The sequence below is a fragment of the Rhodamnia argentea genome, chromosome 1, assembly GCF_020921035.1.
Source record: "Rhodamnia argentea isolate NSW1041297 chromosome 1, ASM2092103v1, whole genome shotgun sequence".
In the NCBI taxonomy this organism is placed as follows: Eukaryota; Viridiplantae; Streptophyta; class Magnoliopsida; order Myrtales; family Myrtaceae; genus Rhodamnia; species Rhodamnia argentea.
This window is the reverse complement of record NC_063150.1, coordinates 25769402-25794040: the sequence shown is the minus strand read 5'-3', so window position 1 is coordinate 25794040 and position 24639 is coordinate 25769402. Positions and strand designations below refer to the sequence as shown.

At 42.5% G+C, this 24639-nt stretch overlaps 4 protein-coding genes, 1 long non-coding RNA gene and 1 pseudogene across 14 annotated transcripts in view; 3 read left to right on the top strand and 3 right to left on the bottom strand.

Annotated features, from left to right (window-relative positions):
- LOC115728661 (disease resistance protein RUN1-like) overlaps positions 1-24639 on the top strand; it is a 1102447-nt gene that overhangs the window by 469159 nt on the left and 608649 nt on the right. The window lies entirely within an intron of this gene.
- Positions 1-24639, bottom strand: part of LOC125313790 — a 483189-nt gene that overhangs the window by 395265 nt on the left and 63285 nt on the right. The gene's annotated exons all lie outside the window — the stretch shown is intronic.
- On the top strand, positions 7891-9594 carry LOC125313689 (BSD domain-containing protein 1-like). The gene has a single exon (XM_048273514.1). It carries the CDS (start codon positions 8040-8042, stop codon positions 9342-9344), a length of 1305 nt encoding a protein of 434 aa, XP_048129471.1. The 5' UTR covers positions 7891-8039; the 3' UTR covers positions 9345-9594.
- LOC115728716 (BI1-like protein) lies at positions 10305-12861 on the bottom strand. The gene is made up of 4 exons (XM_030659085.2): positions 12463-12861; positions 11158-11271; positions 10911-11068; positions 10305-10813 (listed from the first exon to the last, which is right to left on the bottom strand). The coding sequence occupies exons 1-4, from the start codon at positions 12716-12718 to the stop codon at positions 10607-10609; spliced, it is 735 nt and encodes a 244-aa protein (XP_030514945.2). The 5' UTR covers positions 12719-12861; the 3' UTR covers positions 10305-10606.
- On the bottom strand, positions 14944-16363 carry LOC115728717 (membrane protein PM19L). The gene is made up of 4 exons (XM_030659086.2): positions 16170-16363; positions 15738-15957; positions 15559-15604; positions 14944-15281 (listed from the first exon to the last, which is right to left on the bottom strand). The coding sequence occupies exons 1-4, from the start codon at positions 16294-16296 to the stop codon at positions 15159-15161; spliced, it is 516 nt and encodes a 171-aa protein (XP_030514946.1). The 5' UTR covers positions 16297-16363; the 3' UTR covers positions 14944-15158.
- Positions 18814-24188, top strand: LOC115728720 (annotated as a pseudogene).

Genomic DNA, 24639 nt, shown 5'->3' with positions numbered 1-24639 from the left:
AGTTTCGGGATGCCGCAGAGTGCAATGGATGGTTGATGCCAGAGGGACCGGTTGATACCGAGATGATGATGATGTTATAACAAGTTCATGCATATGTTTTCATATTCATGCATTTTTGTAGTCGTAGTTACCTATATATATGTGTGTATATATATATATATATATATATATATATATATATACACACACACACACACACACACACATAGTAATTGTTGCTATTGCATTTGCTATTGATATGTTATCGACTTGGTTTTATGAGTGATGCGACGGGTTAGATGTCAAACTATTTTCTCATCTTAAAACTAATGACTTTACTTACCGAGCATTGTCTCACTCCAATATTTTTCCATACTTGTAGGTATGGCTTCCTTCGATACTTCGTATTTTGGTCTACCGATGGGGAGACCAATTTTGGATGCTATGTCCGGTAGTGGCGCTAGGTTACCCTAGCCTTTCTAATAATGCGGATATTATGTAAATATAATATAGTAGTGGACGAAGCCTTAGTAGGCTATGTAAAATATACTGACACCTATTAAATAAGTTGTGTGTTTTCGTGTATACCCTTGAATGTTTTGGTTGTTGATTGTTTGTCGCGAAAAAGAAGATTACGCTTCCGCATGTCATTAAGTAAAAGAAAAAGAAAAAAAAAGAAACTACGGATCGAACCCGAAGGCATCGTGTCCTGGGTCGTCATAGCCTTTGTTGTTTTGGTATGAGAGCATAGGTTTTACCCTTTGAGTGATATGGTGCGATGGGTTAGAGAGTTAGTCAGTTAGGAATGAACGCAAACACATGTGATTTATTGATTGCTTTTAGATAGTTTATAGCTACTGATTTTTGGACTGTTGTGCTAGAAATCCGCCTTCATAGACAAGCATGACTTTGAGAAATCCTTTGAGAAATCCCGAAGGTTCTAAGGGAAAGGCCAAGCAAGGTCCAAAGTCCAGGTAAGATCCTCGACTAGATGGAATCCCGCAAGCTCTGACCATGATTGGAGGCCTTATGGAACAAGAGGTTAGCAACAAGCAGCGTTTACTTCGGGAAATGCTGCGGCGCCAAGAAGTGGAAATGGCAGGAGTCAAATGCAAGAACCGATCGAATAGTTCTTAAAGTTGAGACCCTCTAAGTTTGTCGGGACCGAGAATCCCGAAGAGGCAGAGTCATGGATTGAAGAAATTGAAAAGATTTTTGTGGTGTTGGGATACTCTGATACTAAAATAACAAAGGCTGTGACGCCTAGGATGGGTTGCCTTGGAGTTCGACTTGTAGTTTCTTTTTTTTTCTTTTTCTTTTACTCAATGACATGCGGAAGCGTAATATTCTTTTTCCCGACAAACAATCAGAAACCAAAACATTCAAGGGCATACATGAAAACACGACTTATATAATAGGCGTCGGTGTATTTTATATAGCCTACTAAGGCTTCATCCATTTCTACATTATATTTACATAATATCCGCATTATTAGAAAGGCTAGAGTGACCTAACGCCACTACCGGACATAGCATCCCAAGTTGGTCTCCCTCCATCGGTAGATCAAAATACGAAGCATCGAAGGAAGCCATACCTACAAGTCTGGAAAAATTTTGGGGTGAGACAACACTCGATAAGTAAAGTCACTAGTTCCAAAATAAGAAAATAGTTTGACGTCTAACCCATTGCATTACTCATCAAAGCAAGTCGATAACAGATCAATAGCAAATGCAATAGCAATAATTACTGTATGTATACTTAGATAGGTAACTACAATTACGGAAATGTATGAATATGAAAACACATGCATGAACTTGTTATAGCATCATCATTGTCTCGGCATCAACCCATCCCTCCGGCATCAATCATGCATCGCACTTTGCGGCATCCCGAAACTCTTGGTTTGAGATCCTCTTGGCTCAACCAAGGCATCGCCCACCGCTAGCGGTATCCCGAAACTCTCCCCAAAGCATCCCGTTGACGTGGGGGCATCCCGCAATCGAGACGGGGCATCTCCGTCACCTTGAGAGACGGAGGATCTTATCTTTTCTTGGTGTCCGCGTAATCATGATGTTCACATCCAATAGTTGTATTATCTTGAATTTTAGCGATAGCACAAACGTCGAACATATGACATAAAACTATGCACGTACATAACTTGCGTAAATAACATATAATAATCAGAATACAAAAACATAAAACTATAGAGATGCTAATTTTAGTACGTTGGCTAGTTAAACCTAGAAAGATTTTTTTTCTCCATAATATATATCTATATCATGCACAAACTATCATATATTGTCACACTAACAACTTCCATATGCATAGACGGACTCGAGCACCTAACCTGTCGCCTTAACCTAAAGTTAGAGACTTCACTTATCTTGTGAGATAAGGACGGACCAACCTCGAACGTGATGGATACAAGGAGTGGCTGAGAGAGAGAGAGAGAGAGAGAGAGAGAGAGAGAGAGGAGAGGGGTGAGAAAATATGAGAAAGTGGGTGTGCATAGGATCTCAAAAAGATGAGGATCTTCTTATGGTCTTGGTGAGATTATTTTATTATTTTATTTATTTCTTCTTCTTCTATGCACCCTCTATCTTTGACTAACTAGGGTGCATCATGATGATTTAGATTTTCTACGATAACCTAGATCCAAATGGTCTGATGAGAAGGGCTCGCTGCTTTATTAATTATGAATTTTGTCTTATTTACATCAAGTTAAGGTTAGGTGCTCCACTAATAGGTTACTTCGGTGGATTGAATATTTACTCATGATGACCTCTAGATTTTTCAAGATACTTTAGACTTAGGTGGTCCAGTAGGAGGGGTCCATTTGTCCCTTCATAATGAAACTTTGTCTTATATACATAATACCGAGTTTGGGTGGTCCAATAATAGAAGGTTGTTTAAGTGAGTTGAAAATTTAGTTATAGGGTAGATGATTTTTGCTTCATGCACCCCCCCTTCCTTGTCCATACTAAATTACACATGATTGTCCTTAGATTCTTTAAGATAACGTGGTCCCCCAAATGGTTTAATAGAGGAAGCTCACTTGGATGATTTGAATATTTAGTCATGGTTATCTTAAGATTCTATTTCTAAAGTAATCTTTGACTTCCTAACCTTTTAGTTACTTTAGACATTAGTGAATGTGAGGACAAACATAGGGCATAAGTTTGGTGGAAATAGCTTTAGAAAACTTGGAAGACTCGTGCGCCTTCCTCCCTTCTTGGCCAACTTAGAAGACTCCTTAAGATATCCTTGTCTATAAGTGGTCCAATTAGAGCAATTCATCGCCGTAATCATCATGGATTTTGTCTTATATTTATTAAAATTAATTTATATGTCCAATAAGATTAAGTTACTTAGGTAAATTGAAGATTCGATCATAATTACTTAAGATTCTACTTCTAGAAGAGATGTGACTTTTTACTCTTTTACTTAATGTTATTCGTGGAACACAAGTTTAGAGAAGTCTAAACTCTAGTCAACTTGGGTCGTCGTCGTTCTACCATTGAGCCATCGATGTTTGTTGCCGTCACGGCATGGCCGTTGGCTTTGCCATGCCGGGTGGCATGACCGTCGAGGTCATTGAGACCGCCAATGTCGTTGGACACCGGATCCGTTTTGAGTTGGTCTCCGATATTGGCTTATACCGTATTAACTTTCGAGTTGAGTTCCCGACTTATTCACTCTTTTATTTTCTAATTCAATAGTTTTATAGCTAGATCATGTAGGATAAATTTTCAAGTGTCACAACTCTACCCTCCGTATAAAATTTTGTCCTCAAAATTTATAGACGTACATTATTATTGGAATTAATAGGGATATTGACGCTACATTACGTCCTCATTTTCCTAGATTGTTCCTTCCGTGTTGTGATGTTGCCAAATGACCTTAACTACTTAAGAATTACGACTGCGACATATTTTACTATCTGGGCAGAGCAAACAAGGTCGCAAATGCACCTAGTCGGAAATCCATTATCGCTCATCTAATGGTTAAGGAATGGATTTTAATTGAAGAAGCTCGAGATTTAGTGGTCAGATTAGAAGAAAAGCATCCTTCAAGTTCGTTGGTTACCTTACGAATCGAACCAGAATTTGTTGCAGAAAGTTAAGGTTTTGCAGCAAACGGACCCGGAGTACTTGAAGGTTCGGCACGAAGTTATGAATGGGAAAAGGCCCGATTTTCAAATATCTGATGATGGAACATTATCATTTCGCGGATGACTGGTCGTGCCCTACAATGAAAAAGTCAGAAAGGAAATCCTATTAGAGGTACACGGAAGTAATTATAGTGCACACCCCGTGAGTACGAAGATGTATCTTAAGAATTACGAATGCAACATATTTTACTATCCTGGCAGAGCAAACAAGGTCGTAGATGCACTTAGTTAGAAATCCACTATCGCTCGTTTAATGGTTAAGGAATGGATTTTAATCGAAGAAGCTCGAGATTTGGTGGTCGGATTAGAAGAAAGGCATCCTTCAAGTTTGTTGGCTACCTTACGAATCGAACCAGAATTGTTGCAGAAAGTTAAAGTTCCGCATCAAACGGACTTGGAGTACTTGAAGGTTCGGCACGAATTCGCGAATGGGAAAAGGCCTGATTTTCAAATATCCGATGATGGAACATTATGGTTCCGCGGACGACTGTTCATGCCCTACAACAAAAAAGTCAAAAAGGAAATCCTATTAGAGGCACACGGAAGTAATTATAGTGTGCACCCAAGCGGTACAAAGATGTATCATAATCTTCGCAAACATTATTGGTGGAATGTCATGAAAATAGATATTGGCAAACACGTCGCCAAATGCTTAACCCGCCAGCAGATCAAAGCACAGCATTGTAAGCCTGGAGGATTATTGAAGCTTTTGGAAATTCCAAAATGGAAATGGGAACATATCACGATGGATTTTGTCTTAGGTTTACCCAGGAATCAAAGAGGAAATGATTCCATATGTGTTATTGTCGATGGGCTAATAAAGATTGCCCATTTCCTAGCAGTAAGAAAGGCTCATTTGCTAGAAAAATATGTAGGGCTATACGTCAAGCAAATTGTTCGTTTGCACATAATCCCAGTAATGATTACTTCTGATCGAGATCCTATATTCATCGCTACTTTTTGGCAAAACCTTCAGACAACAATGGGCACCAAACTCCAAGATAAGACGACGTACCATCCACAAATAGATGGTCAAACGGAAAAGACCATTCAGACGCTAGAAGATATGCTTTGGGCATGTTCAATTGATTTCAAGGGCAGCAAGAGCGGGCATTTACATCTCGCCGAGTTCGCTTATAATAACAGTTGTCAACAAAGTATTGGTATGGCTCCATTTGAGGCGTTATACGAGAGGGCCTATAGAACTCTAGTATGTTGGAATGAAGTCGGAGAAAGGAAAACTCACCGGCTCATAATTAGTTCACTATACAATAGAAGTTGTGCAAGTAGTTAGAGACCGACTTCGAACCGCTTAGAGTTTCTAGAAAAGTTATGCGGACGGGCACGGAAACCTTTATAATTTCAAGTAGGTGATCATGTTTTCCTCGAGGTATCACTAATGAGAGGTGCATCACGTTTTGGGAAGAAAGGAAAGCTAAGTCTTAGGTTCGTGGGACCATTTGAGATTTTAGAAAGAATTGGGGACCTGGCCTATCGATTAGCATTACCGCCGAAGCCGGCCCATGCTCACGATGTTTTTCGCTCATGATGTTTTTCATGTGTCAATGCTAAGGAAATATGAATCCGATTCTACGCACGTACTAGATTTTGAGACGATTGAGATAGATGAGAAAATGATGTATGTTGAAAAGCCAGTCCGAATTGAGGGTCGAAAGGAGTGCGTTATACGAAATAGAACCATTCCAGTAGTTAAGGTCATTTGGCAACATCACGGCACAGTAGGAGCAACCTGGGAAAATGAGGACATAATGAAGCATCAATATCCCTATTTATTCCAATAATAAGGTACGTCTATAAATTTTGAAGATGAAATTTTATAAGGAGTGGAGACCGGTCACACCCGAAAATTCATCCTACGTAATCTTAGTTATAATGCTTTTGAATTAGAAAATGAAAGAGTGAATAGGTTAGGAATTCGACTTGAAAGTTAATACGGTATAAGCCGATATCGGATACCAACTCAAAACGGACTTGGCGTCCAACGACACCGGCGATCCCATGACCTCGGCGGTTACGTCGCCCGGCACGGCAAAGCTGATGGTCAAACCGCGACGGCGATAAACGTCAACGACTCGACGGTAGAGCGACGACGACCCAAGGCGACTAGAGTTTAGACTTCCCTGAACTTGTCTTCCACGAATAACATTCAGCAAAAGAGTGAAAAGTCAAATATCTTCTAGAAGTAGAATCTGAGGTAATTATAATTGAATCTTCAATTTACCTAAGTAACCTAATATCATTGGACATCTAAATTAATCTTAATGAATATAAGTCAAAATCCATGATGATTACGGTGATGAATTACTCTAATTGGAACACTTGTAAATAAGGATATCTTAAGGAATCTAAAGGTCATTATGGAACCTTCTAACTTGGCCAAGAAGGGAGGGAGGTGCATGAGTCTTCCAAGTTTTCTAAAGCTATTTTCACCAAACTTAGGCCCTATGTTTGTCCCCACGTTTACTAGTGTCTAAAGTGACAAAAAGGTTAGGAAGTCAAAGATTACTTTAGAAATATAATCTTAAGATAATCATTACTAAATAATCAAGTTATCCAAGTAAGCTACTCCTATTGGACCATTTGGGGGACCGTATTATCTTAAGGAATCTAAGGATAATCATGTGCAATTTAGTATGGACGAGGAAGGGGGGGCGCATGAAGCAAAAACAATCTATCATATAACTAAATTTTCAACTCACTTAAGCAACCTTCTATTATTGGACCACCTAAGCTCGGTATTATGTATATAAGACAAAGTTTCATTATGAATGGACAAATGGACCCCTTCTCTTGGACCACCTAATTCTAAAGTATCTTGAAAAATCTAAAGGCCATCATGAGTAAATATTCAATCAACCGAAGTAACCTAATATTAGTGGACCACATAACTTTATCTTGATGTAAATAAGACAAAATTCATAATTAATGAAGTAGTGAGCTCTTCTCATTGGACCATTTGGATTGAAGTTGTCGTAGAAAATCCGAGTTATCATGATACACCCTAGTTAATCAAAGATGGGAAGCGAATAGAAGAAGGAAAAAGTAAGTAAATAAATAAAATAATTTCACCAAGACCATAAGAAGACCCTCATATTTTTGGGGTCCCATGCACGCCCACTTTCTCATATTCCCTCGGTCTTCGCCCCACCCCCCAGTCCTCTCGGCCACCATCCCTCCATCTCACTCTCTCACTCACGCTTCATCTTTCAATATCGGCCGATTGACTTAGTTGATGCTAATGCATCGGTGCTGGGAGAATTACTCAACCGATCTCAAACATATTGTACGGATGTCGATTTAGTCTCAAAGTTTTCAATTTTAATAACGTAATTCTAAATCTTTGTGCGAAGTTCCAATCTAGTCATTTTTGACCAATTGCCATAGGAAATCGCGAACGTGACATTCGATCTTTGTCGGCCGTCCTCTGCGGCATGCCGACGAGGACAACTTGTGGATCATTACATCGGAGGTTTTCTATGGCAATTCATCGAAAGGATTGCATTAAAATTTTGCACAACGAATTATCGTGACAAAATCGAAAAGTTCATAATTGAATTGACATCAAAATAACATTGGAAATTTTCACTCATTATCGCGAAAAAGAGGAGGGAAGGGTCGGGGATCGAACGGGACAACAACATTTCAAAAAGCAAATTTGGCGATGATAGACGAGAGACTTCGAGATTTTAACGTTGGTGAAAGAAGTTCCGCAGATTTTTCTCTTCAAATCTCAACTCGTACTTTAGAGAGGGGAAAAAAAAAGAAAAATCCGCTTCCGTTTTACCAACAAATTCCTCCCGTCGCCACCGATTCTCTCTCTCTCTTTCCCTCGATCGATCCCCTCCTCCAGATCCCTCTCTCTCCTTCCATGGATTTCTTCAAATCAGTCTTCTCCGACGACCCTCCTCCTCCCACCCCGCAATCTCCCCAAAGCCCTCGCCTTGACCCAGACCCGGAACCGAAAAGCCCCGGATCATCCGGCGTGTGGAGCTTCGGGGGGCTGATCAAAACCCTGGCCACCAGATCGGAGTCGGTGATCGAGTCCTACCGCCGCGATCTCGGGGAGTTCGGGTCCGGGCTCCGGAAGGAGACGGCGGTCATCCGCGAGGCCGCCTCCCGCGCCGTCAAGGACCTACCCACCTCGCTCGAGGCCGGCGCGTCGGTCGCGCAGGAGTCGCTCGAGTCGGTCGGGCAGGCCATCGATGACATTGGCGCCACCGTGTTGAAGTCCACGGCCGAGATCCTTTCTCACGGTAAGGAGGTCCTGCTGGATCTCGATTCCGATTCGTCCGATTATAGCAGTAGCGGCGCGCGGCTGAACAGCGCCGGTGCTCAGAATTCGGATGTGAAGAAGTACAGCAGGTTCGATGCGCAAGTGCGCGCGATTCAGAGTGATGCGAGTGTGTACTGCGAGGAGCCGGAGGGTTTGGAGGAGTATGGCGAGTGGAAATTAGGGTTTTCGTTGGAGGAGAAAAGGGAGGAGATTGGGAGTTTGACTGGGGAGGGTGGAGCGATGAAGGAAATTTATGAGAAGGTTGTGCCCGAGGAAGTTGATCATGAGAATTTCTGGTATAGATACTTTTACAGAGTGCATAAGCTCAAGGCAGCAGAGGATGCCAGAGCTAGGCTCGTGAAGCGGGCAATCTCTGGGGATGAAGAGGAGGATTTGAGGTGGGATTTCGAGGATGAAGATGAGGAAGGAGAAGCATTGGAGGCAAAAAGTGAAAATGCCGGGTTGGCGAAAAATGTGCCGGACTCTGTGAAAACGGAGGAGGGCGCTGGCGAAACTTCATCATCCAGGCTTGTCCAGGTTCAGGAGAAGAGTGTAGCCGTCGAAGAGGAGAAGTCGGATTCAGATACGTCCGGTAGTGATGCATCGGAAGTTAAAGTTGACGCGAGATCGAATATGGAAGGGAAGATCGATAAGGCAGATACCAGCGGCTCGTGCAAGGATAGCGATGTGTCGATTATTTCGACGCAGCCGTCGATGCCCGAGATGGCAGACCTCGGGTGGGATGAGATCGAAGACGTGGTCAGCAATGATGAGGGTAAGATGGACAGTGTTTCCAGTGCAAACAGGGTCGATTTGCGGAAACGCCTGAGCGCAGCAGAAGAGGATGATTTACCTTGGGACATCGAGGACGGCGACGAGGAGGAGCATCCCAAATTGTGATTGAAGTAAAATGGTCCTTTCACTATTCAAAGCCTTTTACAACTGTAAACATTGAGGGTCAAGTTTTCCCTTGATAATCATGTCATGGCGCTTGGGTCTATTTTAGTTGTGCAAAAACCATTAATTGGGTTGTTACAGCGTGTCCTGTGGATAGTTATCTTCGTTTTATACTCTTTAGAGTTCAGCTGGAAGCTATGTAACTATGCAATTGTCCATTCATGATTACAAATAAAAGCTTGGTCCTTTCTTTTGTACATTCGTCAAAACAAGGTTTGTATTGTTCTTTCGGGAGGAGGTAGTTCTCACCGGGAGTATTTCTCGGAAGCATCGGCTGACGCTCCGGTGGTTTGATCTTGATGTTGTTGATGCTTTCATGATTGTGGGTGAGACTCTGAAGTCGATGGCTTTCTTTTCTTGCGCTCCATCATTTGCCCAAATCAGGAGCTTTGATGAATTTCTACACTTTCAGAGGTGTTTTGCTCTTCGCTGCGGTTCTGACTAGGAGAGCCCTTATCGATCAAAGTTTCTCTTAAAGATTCCATCGTCGTTATTAGTCCCATTCCATTAGCCTTGTCTGTGTAATTACCACGGTGGCCGGACCACCGAGCCAAGACATTCGAAGTAAGTAAAAGATGCATCTTTTGCTGAGCAAAATGGCTTCGATTCTGCCAGTCTTTGGTGGTTGGCAGCCTGCTAACCCAGGCTTAGGGGCTGGGAAGTTGAGAGAGGCAGAGGCTTCACTCTTGCTATTTCAGGTGGATATTAAGGTGTTTGGCCGGCTGTGCCTCTATCCATTGTGATTCTCGAAACAGACGCATTTCCAGTCGTGTTTGTTTCCAGTAAAATGTTTTACAATGAAATCTTTTTTACAGCAAAACTTTCACTCAAATTGATTCACCCTACACATTCCATTGTGTCGGTCCTTGTGTCAAATCAGACCATAGCCACCGACTCGCCATACAAGAGCGAAACCGCAAATCACACTATTTGATAGAGAGAGTAGCAAATTCCAGAGTGCAACATGTACTTTTTAACTCAAAACAGGGACAAGACAACCTGAAGATAGCACGCATTTTGACTATCAATTCCGGTCATGCAGAGTGAACAAGGATATAAAGAAAGGGAGCCAACCACTTAATCCAGAGAGAGACCCCATAACTCTCAGCTAAAGTAGAACATGTAAACATAAGTACATCCTCCCAATTTACGGGTCCCCAGCATAAGTACATAGTTGTGCTGCTGCGGAGAAGTCAAATGTACATCTAGTTGTCTCCCTGCCTCAGCATCCTCAAAATGGTAAGGAACAGGTTCAGGATGTCCAGATAAAGAGTGACGGATGCCCAAATGTACTCATCGTAGGTAAAGCGCTTGATCAAGTTCTCGGTGTCATAAACAATGTACCCTGAGAAGATGACAGCAGCTATTCCACCATAGATGGCCACTGATGTAGGGCCAACCGGGAACATCATCTGCATAGTCATAACAAAGAAAATCTGAATGAGCTTATGAAAGCATGCGAGAGGTGATTGTTGTAGGCATATTATACATGCGGTTGAAGAGCCCAACCTGCATGAAGCTAGTCATGATGAGAACAATGAGGCCGGTAAAGAGGATTGGACCAAGATAGCTGAAATCCTTGCCCTTCTTAGAAGCCCAGAAAGTGTATCCAGTCAAGGCACAAACCACTGATGAGGTCAAAATCAAGGCTTCAAGGACAATTCTTCCTGCAGGCAGACAACATGCAAGAAAATTTCAGACAACTGAAATCTGAAAGAGCGATTTGCGCATGATGCTCCAGGGAATAGACACCAACCATCGGTATTTGCACAGCTGACACCAACAGTGAAGCTCAGTGACAAGGTAAAGAGACCGAGGAAGACAAAGTTCAATGGGTGCTTCTGCTGATAAATGTGAAGAGGCCACAACGCTGCAGAGATATCACGATTAAAATTGCTTTACAAATTAAAATAAAGCAAAGTAATCCTCTCCACTTCCACAACCTGAAAAGCCAAAGAGAAAGGGCCTCTGCAGGAATTTAAGATTTAACTTGCCAGCGATCACGAACACCCAATAAAGGAGATTCAGTTCCATTACTTAATGCATGAAGCTACCAAAGAAACATAACAGGGGCGCAGAAACCACATCAAACTCCAAGCTAAGATATATTTCTTTATGTGTAGCCAGTATTTACAGAACACATAAAGGTGCAGATGATTATTAAACAGGAGAGATATGAACGAGGCAATAACTATGGAAGACAAAATCAGGAGCTGACTTGGGTTTTAGACCAGTGGCAGGCACCGGAATGACCTAAAAACATACCAATCATGTCAAGAGAGATGGTTCTGATACTCAATGACAAACAAATTCAAACTTCCTTGATAACTCTATGTTTGGATGAAGAAGATGACTTTTGTTTGTCATAAAAGTTCCTTCACGGAAGTAATGCCAAAACATGTTACTTGATCACGGGTTGGTACTGCAACACTAACACACGCAGCAACCCAATTAAATTTACTGATCTGAGACAAAATCACGAGTTCAATTTGGTGGCAATGGGGATCATCAACCTCAGGCAATTCAACTCGAAACACCGATGTTAAGTGATGTGTATTCTTTGCTCTAGTATAATTCTAGGGGCTACATCAACATGGTCATCAGGAGAGATCTCCAATGGGAGAAGAAAAATCAACAACAGGAACAGAGCCCCAAGTCACACGGCCGAAAGTAAAGCAACCGATTCTCGTCATTACAAAAAATACATCAGAAGTACATAGATAGTTGCAAAAACACCACAACCACCAACATAAAACCCCATCAAATTTCAATTCCCTGCTCTACATGAAATCGACCGAAGATCAGAACATCTGCCCACACCCGAGCCCAATCAAACACAAACAATTGCCCGAAATCACAAGCGAAACAGAAAGAGAGACGTCAAGATTAGCAATCACAACTACCATCAGCTACATAACTCAATAAAACATCGCATCAACCACGAATCGCGACAAAAATGCAGGCAATTATCCCTACCGAATCACACACCAAACACGCAGGCAGAAGAGAAAAGTCAACATCAGCAGAAACAGAAACGGTAAGATCTGGAGCGATCACGCACAAAGGAGGGGGAGGAACATGAGGAAGAGCAAGAGGCCGGAGTTCCCGCGGAGGAGGTCGTTGACGGGGGCGTAGAGGACGGTGACGGAGGAGACGACGGTGGTGAGGACGATCTGCGCGGCGAGGATCCCGTACACCTTGCGGATGAAGCCCCATCGGAGCTGGTTCTCGCCGTAGCTCAGGCCCGGGTACAGCGTCTCCCCATTTCCGAGCTCTAGGTCCTTCTCCAACTTGCCCACCCTCGCGTATCCGTCCATCTCTCTCTCTCTCTCTCTCTCTCTCTCGGGGTTGAGGTGTTTCTCTCTCTTTGATTTTCTCGGGAAAATCTGATGAGCAAAGGAAGGAAGAAGGGATGGTGTGGGTCGTGTCAAGCTGTGAGAAAATCGGGGAAGGAAATTGGGTGGATTCGGATGGTTGACTGGGAGCTGATCTGCACCGTCGGATGTGGTCAGAGGTCTCAAGATTGGATCAGACGGTGGAACGTCGTTTCAAGTTTGTTGGTTTGTCAAAGTGGGGAATATGTCAAATTAATTTTTTTATTTAAATTTTGGTTAACTAGAAAATAATTTTCATTTCTATATACTAATTCCATATTACAGCAAAAATGGCTACTCATCAAGAAGCGCACAGTCGATTCTCTGGAAGGACAGCTTCTTCCCGGCGACGTCGAAGGCCATGTTGTAGTACTGCTGCGCCATCAGCCCGACTATCGACAGGCCCTCCACGTCGCTCCGGACCACCGCCACGCAGAACATGTCGTCCCTCACCTGATAGAACATGCTCGCCGCATCCAGCCCGAGGTCGGCCCCATCCGCGAAGTGGAGCGTCATCACCGGGAACCCAATCAAGTCTCGCCCCACTGTTCCCCGGTAGCACAGCGGCGATGATGCCCCGTTTGAGACTTGTTCTAGGACCCCGTCCAGCAGGCTCTTCACCTCGCTGTGGACCGCTTGGGCTGCTCCTTCAACCAGCCAAGTCATTGGCGACCCCGAGTCGATGACCACCCCGTCGTATCGCCTAGTCCTTCTGAAGGCATTGCGGTCGATGTCGAGCCTTTTCTGGCCTATGCTTATGCCTTCGAGCGTTACGTAGTAGAGTCCCTCGACGACTTCGAGAGGGGTCGAATAGCCCTCGAATATTGCTCCTTCGCCTAGGATCAAGTGGTTGTACGCATAGCTGGGGTCCATCAGATTGCCGATGCAATACGAAAATTTCGAGCCGAGCCTCGATACTAAGGATATCATCCGGGCGCCGAGCCCCAAGATGCCCGTGATCCTCCCGTCCCTGAATCTCCCATTGTCATGGCCGCATCCGAACACCACATCGGGCACGGTGATCGCCCCATCGTCCCAAGTTTCAAACGTGAGCTGATCCTTGGAAAGCACTCCTCTTGACGAGGGGCCGTCATAGTATGTCTGGTTGTAGATGCACCAGTTGGACCGGTCGCATTTGCTGCGTGGGGCATAGCTGCAGTAGGAAGTCCTGCAGGACACGCTCGAGTATGTGGATGACCTGAGCGGGTCGAGCACCGGAGTGTTTTGCCCACGGCAATTCCTGCACGGAGCGCATCGGACCCACAAGAGATTGCTTCCCGTGTCCATGACGGCAAGTTGCCGAATGGGAGGATCACCCAGGGAGAAGTTGACAAAGAGCTCAGGGAAGGATGGGACAAGGTTGAGCTGATGAACGTTTGTCTCTAGGACTTTGGATTCGAAGTAGACCAATCTTGCGGTCGAGCTTTGCAGGATTCGTGCTGCGCGATCGGGGATGGTGTCATTTGGATTGTAGTATGGAGAGAGGAGCGAATCTCGGTGAATGAGCCTGGTGACAATCCGGTGAGGACTCGAACCCTTCGTGGAAGCAGCTAAGGAAAGGTGAGTTTTTAACACCAAGAACAGGAGGGAATGAACCACAGGATGTGCAGATGCCATGGCAACACTTCACCACGGCAATTGCTTCGTTGTCCTGATTGATCGATGTCTTCGCGCGACATTAATATCCACCGACCTCTTTCCATCGACGAGAGCGATTCAGGCTAGATCAAGTTGTCTGTTAGACGTGGCAAAGACTGTTTTGATTTCAAAAATCGGGAACGGTCACTTGTTATTGTCGCAAATCCTAACATATGACTCTTCACCATGTTTTATTAATCTGAGATGCTTTGAGTTCATGTTGGTTCTATTTCGGCATTTTCGACACTGATAATGTCTTCTGATCTCCCTGACTAAAAATTACACTAATGGGGGAGTTTGGTAGGGACAGAAGAATCGTGTGATCTATTCTTTTCTTGATACATGACCCGGAATTACACTGCTAAACGGTAAACAATGTAGTGCCAAGCGAAATCGAAAGATCATGAGCATCTGAGGAAGGAAGCTGCAGGAGAGACTTCCGGGACTTCTAGATCGCGACTCAATTAAACAATGCGGGTCCGCATAAATTGTACAGCAACTCGTCCTTCGTCATGAATATTGCGATTTCAGAGGCACGGGGTTTCGTTCTTTATCAGTGATTATGAAAATTCACACGACACACCGAGAATACATCAGATTAAACACTCCTTCAGATAACCAGCCCCTGGAGTATAATACGAGAAATAGGGAAGAAAAAAATTTACAGAACAGAAGGTTGGGACTCAGATGACGTTTTTGAAGAAGGGCTTGTTCAAGCAGTTTATACTAGACGGTTGGATTGGCTTCAAACTCTTCCACCGCGGTAGGCACTTTGTGTGTTTGTAACATCTGAAACCCCGGCATGAACGGCACCGGTACAGAAGAGCTGGGTTGCACTCACAAATATCACCATTACTTCTAGAGTTCTCTGCACATCAAAGTAGCAGCACAACTCTGACTGTTAGAACCTTGAAAAGCAAGAGGTAAAGCAAAACCAAAACCAGCCTAGGGCGATCGGAATTCCCGAAAAAAACCATGTAAGACATTCTGGGTTGTCGCCAGAAAAAAAGAAGAAGGAAAAAGAGAGAGACATTCTGGGTTAGGTTCGGTTTTTCGATTCAGGATGCTTTAGAACACTGCCTACACGATCTCTGTAGATTGTTCATGCCATTCAACAGGGACGTCAATGGTGTCTGATCACTTACCAGATTCGCATCAGTCCAGCCGATGTCGATTTCCTTACATGCCAATCTGCAAGAGCACCAGTCACAACGTAAGCTTCATTTTACTGATGAAACTCATATTGGTTTTTTTTTTTTCCTTGAACTCTATATAGCAAATTGAAGAAGAAAAAAATAAGAGCTTGGAGAAAGGTCTCTCTCACCCCATAGCCAAAAAAGTTAGAAACAAAGTGATGAGAGAAGAGGCGGCAGCCGCGTGCAAGTTTGCGATACCCCCTCGAGTGATGTTCTGGATGCCGGTAGCCGAAGTCGTCATGCCCACGATCCCTGCGATCAGTGAGAAGATGACTAGGTATCCAGTTGCCATGTTTCCGAACGGAAAGTATATCGGGAATATACGGGCCGGGACCTCCAAAACTGAAGCTGAAAATGGAGATACTACCATTAGATCACTGAATTTATCAAAGATCAGTCGACTATACACATTCACCGAGCACATTAAACATTGAAAATGCTCATCTCAAAATCCTTTTCGACGGAACTGTTTTGGCAAATACATTTTCTAGGACAGGAAATTTGTGGCTAGATAAGCTAAAGGTACAAGGTTGACTGGGTCGGAGACTCGGGAGATTTACCAGTTTCTCGAGATCTCATGATGGCATGATTCACAGCCCACACGGCGATGACACTCACAACGAAGTAGAGCAGGAGGTTGAGGAGTAACAGGACGAATGCTGCTGATTTCGCGCCTCCTGATGCCATGATGAACCTTTTGAGGCTTAGGAAGAGACTTAAAAACCTTAAACCAAAGTCACTATCCTCTTCAGATAGGCATACCAGTATGCATTATATATACTCGACTTCAGCGATCAAATCTGCTTCCTTTCTGAACAAGATTGTTTAATAATATTCTAATCTTGTCTCTGCAATTATCACTGGACTTTCTTCAACTGGAAGCAATCTCTCCAATTCCTTGGCCGGCTGGGTTTGCTTGATGCTAGAGGAAAGGGATATGGTTCTGATGCTTTTCTGGTTGTGGAACTTTGCTCCAGAATAATATGGACACTTTAAGGAAGTGGGTCTTCTTTGTTTATACAGTTACTCAACCAGGGCATCGCTGATCCTCCATCCGGAAGATAACTTCTTTTGGTCCTGATTGGCAAACAAAGATGATATAAAGTTTTTTTCCGGCACTGCATTTGTTTCGGAAGCATATAAATCCAAACAGACAAGCATGAACAGCAGCATGAATAATGAATTCACCATCTCGAGCAGAGCTCCTCGTGATAGAGTCGAATTAATTTTCACTTGAAGCCCTCGAAGTCCTTCAAATTCGTGCTTAACATAAAATTTAATTGGCCACTGCACCATATCATGAGAAATGCCAACCGAGAATGAAATGAATCCTTCCTTTTGCTTTCAAATAAGTAGCAGCCTAACATAGCACACAACCAGAACGAACCGACAAGCAAAGATAAGATGATCCCTCGAGTCAACCCCACGGCTCCAAAGTAAACACAGAGAAAAGTTCAACAGGCTGCTCACATGGCAATCCTTTTAAGGGTAGGCAAAAGGAGAAGATGTTAAAAGGCCAGAGTTAGTGTTGGGAGCGTACAGCAAAAGTTCGATACCTTCGCCAGGGAAGATCGCCAAAAGGGAGCCCAAGGCCGACCCGGTCAACATAACTATTTGAACCCACCTTCACTCAAAAGCTTAAGACAATGAGTTATGGGCTAACTATGATATATATATATATATATATATATTTTTTTTGGTAAGGTGCTAACTATGATATATTATTTGCTTAACACCACATTAATTCTCCGACGTGAGACTTCTTTAACACAACTCATACGTGCATCTCAACAGTTTGAACTAGTAACAGGACCTTATCTTCAGCATTACGGTTGGGATTCAAAGTGCCATGGTAAGCAGCCTGGATAGACACCAACTCCACTATTCTAACAGGGCCCCATACCAACCAGCATTAGATACAAGAAAGCACCATGTGGATGCCAATTATCTTGTCATATGAAGGTTTTGATTTGCCATTTCCAATCTGGTCACAAAAGGCTCTGAGAATACCCCTTACTTTCAACAATTTCTTCCAGGGAAAAGTAGCATCAGCAAAGCAAGATACAAATCAGATGCTTCTCTTGGATCCACATGAAGCCCAACCAAATGAAAGGAAGAGAGAATATATCATGTAAGGCGGTTAATAGGGGCGATCGATCGGCATCCCTCGAGTCAGGCCAAAATTACAGTCCAAATCTGCCGGTGCGCAAGAGAACATATGCCGAATTTCAGGTTGGGCAGGTTTGGCTCGGGTTCGACCAGGCCGTGCATGGCCCTATAACTAGAGGCCTTGCCGAGGTCTGCACAAAGATAACTTTGAGTACTTGGGGTTCGGGCTGAGCCAGGACGAGCCTGTACGATGCCAGACTCATGTTCAGTTACAGCGGTTATAAGACCAAAGGTTAACTAGACCTGACCAGGCTTGAGGCAAAGTGAGTGGGCCAGGGCGGGTTATATACTTCTTGGCTCGTCCCACCCAATCATCCTCCTACATTGGCATGATTGATGCAGCGTGTTGTCGTGAAAAAAGTAGGAAGCCGCTAGCCTAAGCGTAAACACGCGATAATGATAAGTGGGTCTACGATTAAGATTGTACATCTTCTTGACGTACTATTAGGGGAGCATTTTCCGAAAAAGTATAATATGCGAAACCACATATTAAAATATTTAAGCAACTAAACAAAGGCCTAATTTGATATTTGAATATTCTAATATTCTTATCATGCTTGATCCGGTCTCTTTTATCTAGCACCAAGCATAAAACTATTTATTGAGGCTTGGAAAGATTGCTGTGAACTCTGGTAAAAAATTTAAGTTATCTGATGAAAATATAGTTTAATAGCTACATAGTTTATCAGGCATGGTAACCACGATGTTTTTGCTCGAAAAAGTGCAGTGGTTAGTTTCTTGTTTCCGGTACAGGGAAACAGAGACAGAAGAATACAGAGAAGAATGAGAAGAAAACGAGCCAAGACAAAGGAGGGAAGCAACGATACCGAGGCAAGTTTCTTCGTCTCTTTGTTCTTCGAAACATCGTCGAACTTCCTTCATCTCTCTCACTCTCGGTCTGTCTGTCTTTCTCTGTCTCTGTATGAGCTGGTTTTTACTGCTTTGTTGTTTTCACTGGGCGCTGTGCGCAGAGAGAGAGAGAGAGGAAGGGAGAGAGAGGGAAAGGATCGTTCATCTTGTGTTGAAATTCTGAAATCTATGGAGCAGTTCGTCAACTTTGTCATCCGGCCTCCCAGGTAATCTGTTGAAAGGCTACGTCTTGCTCCCAATTTGGTGATGAACGAATAAGCAATTGGACTGTGCGGTTCTAGTCATAGATTGTGCTCGTGATTTCTTAGGAGTCTCGGTTTCGATTTCGTCGACTATTACGAAGTTGCCGGGTTGATTTCGAGGTGTATGAGTGTTCTCACCTCACGCATTTGGTAACAAGTTTTGTAAGTAATACTGTGAAATTTGGAAAATGATTTAACAGTGTAAGTGGCGCAACTCAATGTTTTTGGCCTTCTTTTGGATTCTCTTCATTATGAGTCATTGCGCGGCTAGTTATCCAAAACAAGAAAGAGCCATTGCACGGCAATGTTTGAGAGATCGTGTTCCAATTCTGCTGGTGGTCCATTCTCATTAATCACTTGCCGGTCTTTCTTTTGTTCCACTTTTCAACTTCCCTCCTTGTCATTAGAACTTCGGAAGTCATTATGAGTACATACATTATTAAAATGCAGGGCGGAGTATGATCCAAAAACTGATTTACTAGACCAAGAGTTCATGCTGAAAGGAAAATTCTATCAAAGGAAGGATATAGAGGTACAATTTTGTGATGAACTTGAAGCGGATTTCCCATCCAATCTCAACTCAATAAGTGTTTACTTGCTATCCTCATTGAATTTCATACTTTTCCATCCTCACTAACAAGATGGGTGAGACATTCATGAAGACAATTACATGGCTAGGACCGTCATGAGGTATGAAGATGGTGTTCGTCATGCCAAGGCTCTCCAGCTACCGACGCTCGAAGGGATCGACTCAGTCAGAAATATCGGACTAGAGGACTCGGACCTCTGTTGAGCTAGGATGTTTTGATGATATAATTGCTTGATTAGGTCAAGGCGAACACTCTCTCTTTTAATGTTTCTTCAACTTGTGCAAGGCAATGTGGCAAGTGACAAAGGCCACCTAAATGAGACAGAATTGTTCTGTTTTGTTGCATATGCTGAGTATTGTTCTCTTAATCTGGATAATAAGAGTAACTTCCTAAAATACATAGTCAGTGAAAATTAAAAGATTTGCATCAATATTGATCCCATTATATTTCACTCATTTGAAATACTAGGATTTGTGCATCTCTGTCTGTGTTGGCACTTTTAGCTGGAAAGCCTTGCTCATTTGCATACTACTATGCTTATAGAGTAGTTTGTGTAGTTACAATGAAGGTGGTCACGGCTCGACAAATGTGGTCATGATGTGTACTTATCCTTCTGAAGCACATGAGCCAGGGTCATTATGTCATTCTTGAAGTTTGATACCTCCTTTCTGATTCATATAGATGAAGAAAGGTTCTGGTTCAATGAAGAGGCATGGAATGAGATATATGACCTTGAGGAATGATGAGACCTACAAATTAAACTCAGTGTTACCTGGGGAAACAAAAAGAGGCCTAGGAGCAACCGGGCATATATGGAAGAACGTGGAAGTCATATAAATAGGCCAAACTGGAGAATATGTTGTTCGTCTTGCATGTTGTTTTTTGTAGTAGAATAGAATCATCAATGGACAAAGCTTAAATCGCAAACAAACAATACAGAAAAGGACAAAAATGAACAGCAATATATTTTTTGAGATGTGACCTGTGTCTTTAGTCCTCTCTCATAAGTAGAGGGAATCTGTCTAAATTTGAAGGGGTTTCTTGTATTGATTATTGCCGTGTTGTAATTTCGTGTTAACAGAAAGATGTAATTTCCAGAAATGGATTAGCCGGTGGACTGTCTTGCAATATTTCCAACTCCTTGTTCATATTATTCATAATTAATCTCTGTTGGTCTACAACTTTTTAAGGTCACAAACATTCATGGTGAAGTCCTGAAATGCAGTCATTATGTACCTGTGGTTAATGGTTGAGGAAAGCCTTTGCCATGCGTAATTTTCTGCCATGGGAACAGGTTTACTGTCTTTTGATACGTACTGCATGATTTTAGCGAAGTTTCAAGTTTCACCAGTCTCTTGTAAATCACAGATTATCAGGTCTCTGTGCTCTCATATTCTTCTTTAGTGCAGTGGGTGCCGAGTTGATGCGGGTGAAGCGGCCATCATTTTGCTTCCTTCAAACATTACTGTTTTCACCCTCGATTTTTCCTGACCAGGACTTTCTGGGGGAGAACATGTGACTTTGGGGCGGAATGGAGTGAGTTTCTACTAGTATATTGGAGTAACTATTGTTGTGTTTTTTCTTCCAAGCATTTGTTTTCCAAGATGGACGTGCACAGCTACTTGTATTCTTTTTGTGTTTTTTTCCTTTATTTAATCTTGACTTGTTCACATATGTAAGTTTCTACGTGAAGAAAACCATGAAATCCCTTGAGGTGAATGTGCTAGGCATACTTATGCCCTAGGGAAAGTTTTAGCATAGTCCCTGTAGAATGAAACAACCATATTGTACTCTGCTGTGGGGTTATTATGCTTTTAGAGCCAATACTTGGATCTCTCGGTCGAAACCCCTTTTAGCAATTGGGCTTAATAATTCCAGTATTTGTCTTAACTAGAACTCATTAGCTTCAGTTGCAGAGCTCCTGAACTTATCATCCTTATGCATGCTGTAGCAAAATCATTCTTCCTTATAATTGCCAACTTACTCTCTTTTTGCCCCCTCCAGAAGGATGACCTGAGTGTTGTGGTCGACTATCTTCGGGCTGATGGAAATGTCTCTTTGATCAGCTTGTGGGGTCATTCAATGGGTGCTGCTACTAGGTTTGGTAATCCTTTTCTTTGAAACTCTTACTTGAGGCTTGCAAGCGGACAATGTACAAAGCAGAGAACTCATCAGTGCTAAACTATGTAGTTTATCATCCTCTGTGGCATGGTCAAGGCTGCAACGTACTTATAGCCATTGAGATCCCATTCTTTTGCTTGAAATTTTGCATGTAATCTCAGTGGGGGAGACCTTGAGAGCTCTCTTGCTAATTTGCTTCAAGAAAACTTTTTGCATTGGTCCCGGAAAGGACTGCTTCTTTTTGTTAGTCACCATCATGAATTCTATGTCGGAAGCACTTTTGCCAGTTTGATGTGTCCTTAACAATCTGTAAACCTTCTCACAGCCTAATGTATGGAGCTGAGGATCCATCAATTGCTGGAATGGTTCTTGACAGTCCCTTCTCTGTTTTGGTTGACTTGATGATGGAGTTAGTGGATACCTATAAGTATCCCTTGCCCAAGTTCAGTGTTAGTAGATGCTCCGGAACTTATTTTAATGTCGAAGAGTAGGGGGATAGACTACCATCTTATAGTTTTGCGTATGTACTTGGTACACATGTTTCTAAAATATGTAACAGAAGATCCATTTAATGTTTTAACACTCTCTCTGAACTGAAACAAGTACTTTTTTCTTAAAGTTTTGGCCATTAATTTTTTCCCGAATTCATGGTGACGTGGACACTTATGTATGGTCATAAGTGACACTTGCTCCACTCTACGTCGACGCATGGCATTGACAGAAGAGAATTCTTGAAACGTGAAAATGCATACAAATTTCACTGTCTGAATAGGAGATTGGGTACGGGTTGAACATACAGGGGAGCATACTCCTGGAGACTCCCTTACAATTTCTTTATCTGGGTATCCATTTTGCTTTTAAGTTGTAATCATGACGCTGAGTCTTAACTAATCAGAACTTTGGAGTCCTAGTACCTTAACCTCTTCTTTCTGTGTACTCGCCAGGTAAAAATTGTGATCCAATACATCCGGAGGGCAGTCCAGAAAAGAACAAATTTCGATATCATGGAACTTAACCCTATTAAGGTACTAATATATGTTGTGATTGTTTTGTTGTGTTTAAAGTTCGATTATGACTGACTGATATGCCCCTGGCAAATGTAGAAGTCTTACTGTTATGACTTCTATATGCTTGATTCACTTTTGTCCATGTACTCTGTTTCTTGAGACCATCAGGGCTTTCTAAATGAAATTTTTGAAGAAGCTGACTTGACTAAACTCAATCTGACATGCAAATAATTGTTTTTGGTGTCCTGTAATTGATTCTCTTGTTGGTATATGGTGTGGTTAATCTCTTGTTTGGCTACAACAGGTTGCAAAGACATGCTTCATTCCAGTTCTGATTGGGCACGCCACTGAAGATGACTTTATACGTCCTCATCACTCAGATAGAATCTGTGAAGCCTATGTGGTAAATATTTCGCATAAAATGCTACAGATGTGTGACACTTTACACTTATTGGAGCTGACAAACTTACTCTTTACAAGCAATAATAAATTAAAACCTTAAGATGTTTCTATTATCGCGTTTCTAGTTTCCTAGTAGCTCGATCTTAAAAGTGCTGCGGAGTAGCATCTGGCAATTATTGTTTCTGTCGTGTTCATGTCGACTATTTGTGTCATCTCGTATCATTACCAAAACGACTGGGAATATGTCAATTCGTGTCAGTTTCGAGTTAAGTCATGCTGCGTCTTGTCGGATTTGGGTTTCTCTCAGAATATTTTGCTGCGTTAGAGCCGTTTTCTCGTGTCATGTCTGGAATTGCCACCCTAGAACGAGCTTCAATTTCTACTTAGAGGCCATTTGCGACCTTCTGGTCTTTCAAGTCATATCTCCTATGGACATAAAAAAATCTTTCCACATTCTGCAAATGGATTTTCCCTGTTGGGGAGTGGGAATGCGAGAACTAGCTACTCTGCAAATGCATCATTCTCTGGAATTCTTGCATTTGAAAAGATACTATACCATAGCTTAAGATTTTGTTTAGAGCACTCAATCCAGCATTTTCATTTGGCACACTAAATGGTGATTATCTTTATTTAGGTTGACAAGAAAACTATTAAGCTTGGGGGAGATCACAACTCACCACGTCCACAGTTCTAGTTCGATTCTATAAGCATTTTTTTCCGCGAAGTTCTGCAACCTCCGGAAGATGGACTGGCTGGGGCATTCTTTCGTACCGCACATGATTTCCTTGGTAAGGTGAGAAGAGTTTTGATGCATCTGGTTTTCTGCTTTCGATTATGCTGCTAGAACTCACTTCAGGATGCCTAGTTTGGTTTGCTCCAGGGTGGTTTGACCTGTGTCCATGAATTAGGACTCCATGAAGATCTACATTAGGCTGAGGGAATGGTCGCTTCTACATTTTGTGTATTTCACCAGTGATCTCTGGTTGAAATATTCTGATTCTTTGCTTTTAAGGAGAAACCGAAGGGGAGTTCGTTGTCCATTTAGCACAAAGCAATCTGAAATTAGTTCTTCCAAAAGCTTAAACTCGCAGGAAAAGAGATAAATTACTGCTGCCTTATCACTGCCGCCTGGAATATGTTCAACACACTCCTTGAGAACAGACTGAATTCTACATGTGAAACTCAGAATTTGTGATCACTACCACCTAGATTCGAATGAATCCACGAGTCGGGGCATCTATAGTCAAGTGGGACTTAGCTTAGATTGCATGTAATACATTCACTTATCTGCTTATGACAGTGATTTCTTTTCTTTTGTGGCCAGGAAAAGCTTAAGCTAGCAGGAGATAGGTCAATAAATCCAGGTTATGATTCTTCTCTCTCCTATTCATGTTTCGGGGTCGAAATGTTAAAAACAGCAAGAACTCTTCTGATTAATTGAGGCCAATTTTTAAATGGTCCTCTCACGACTCTTCCGACAACATACCTAAACCAATTCTGTTTTGAGAAGAAAAATCCGTTTTTAAACCCCAGTGAACTGGGTTAGAGTTTCCCTACTGACACTAGATGATAATTATGTTGCAGGATGTGGAGATTGCTGATCATTGTTGTGCATCCTCCGCTAGAATC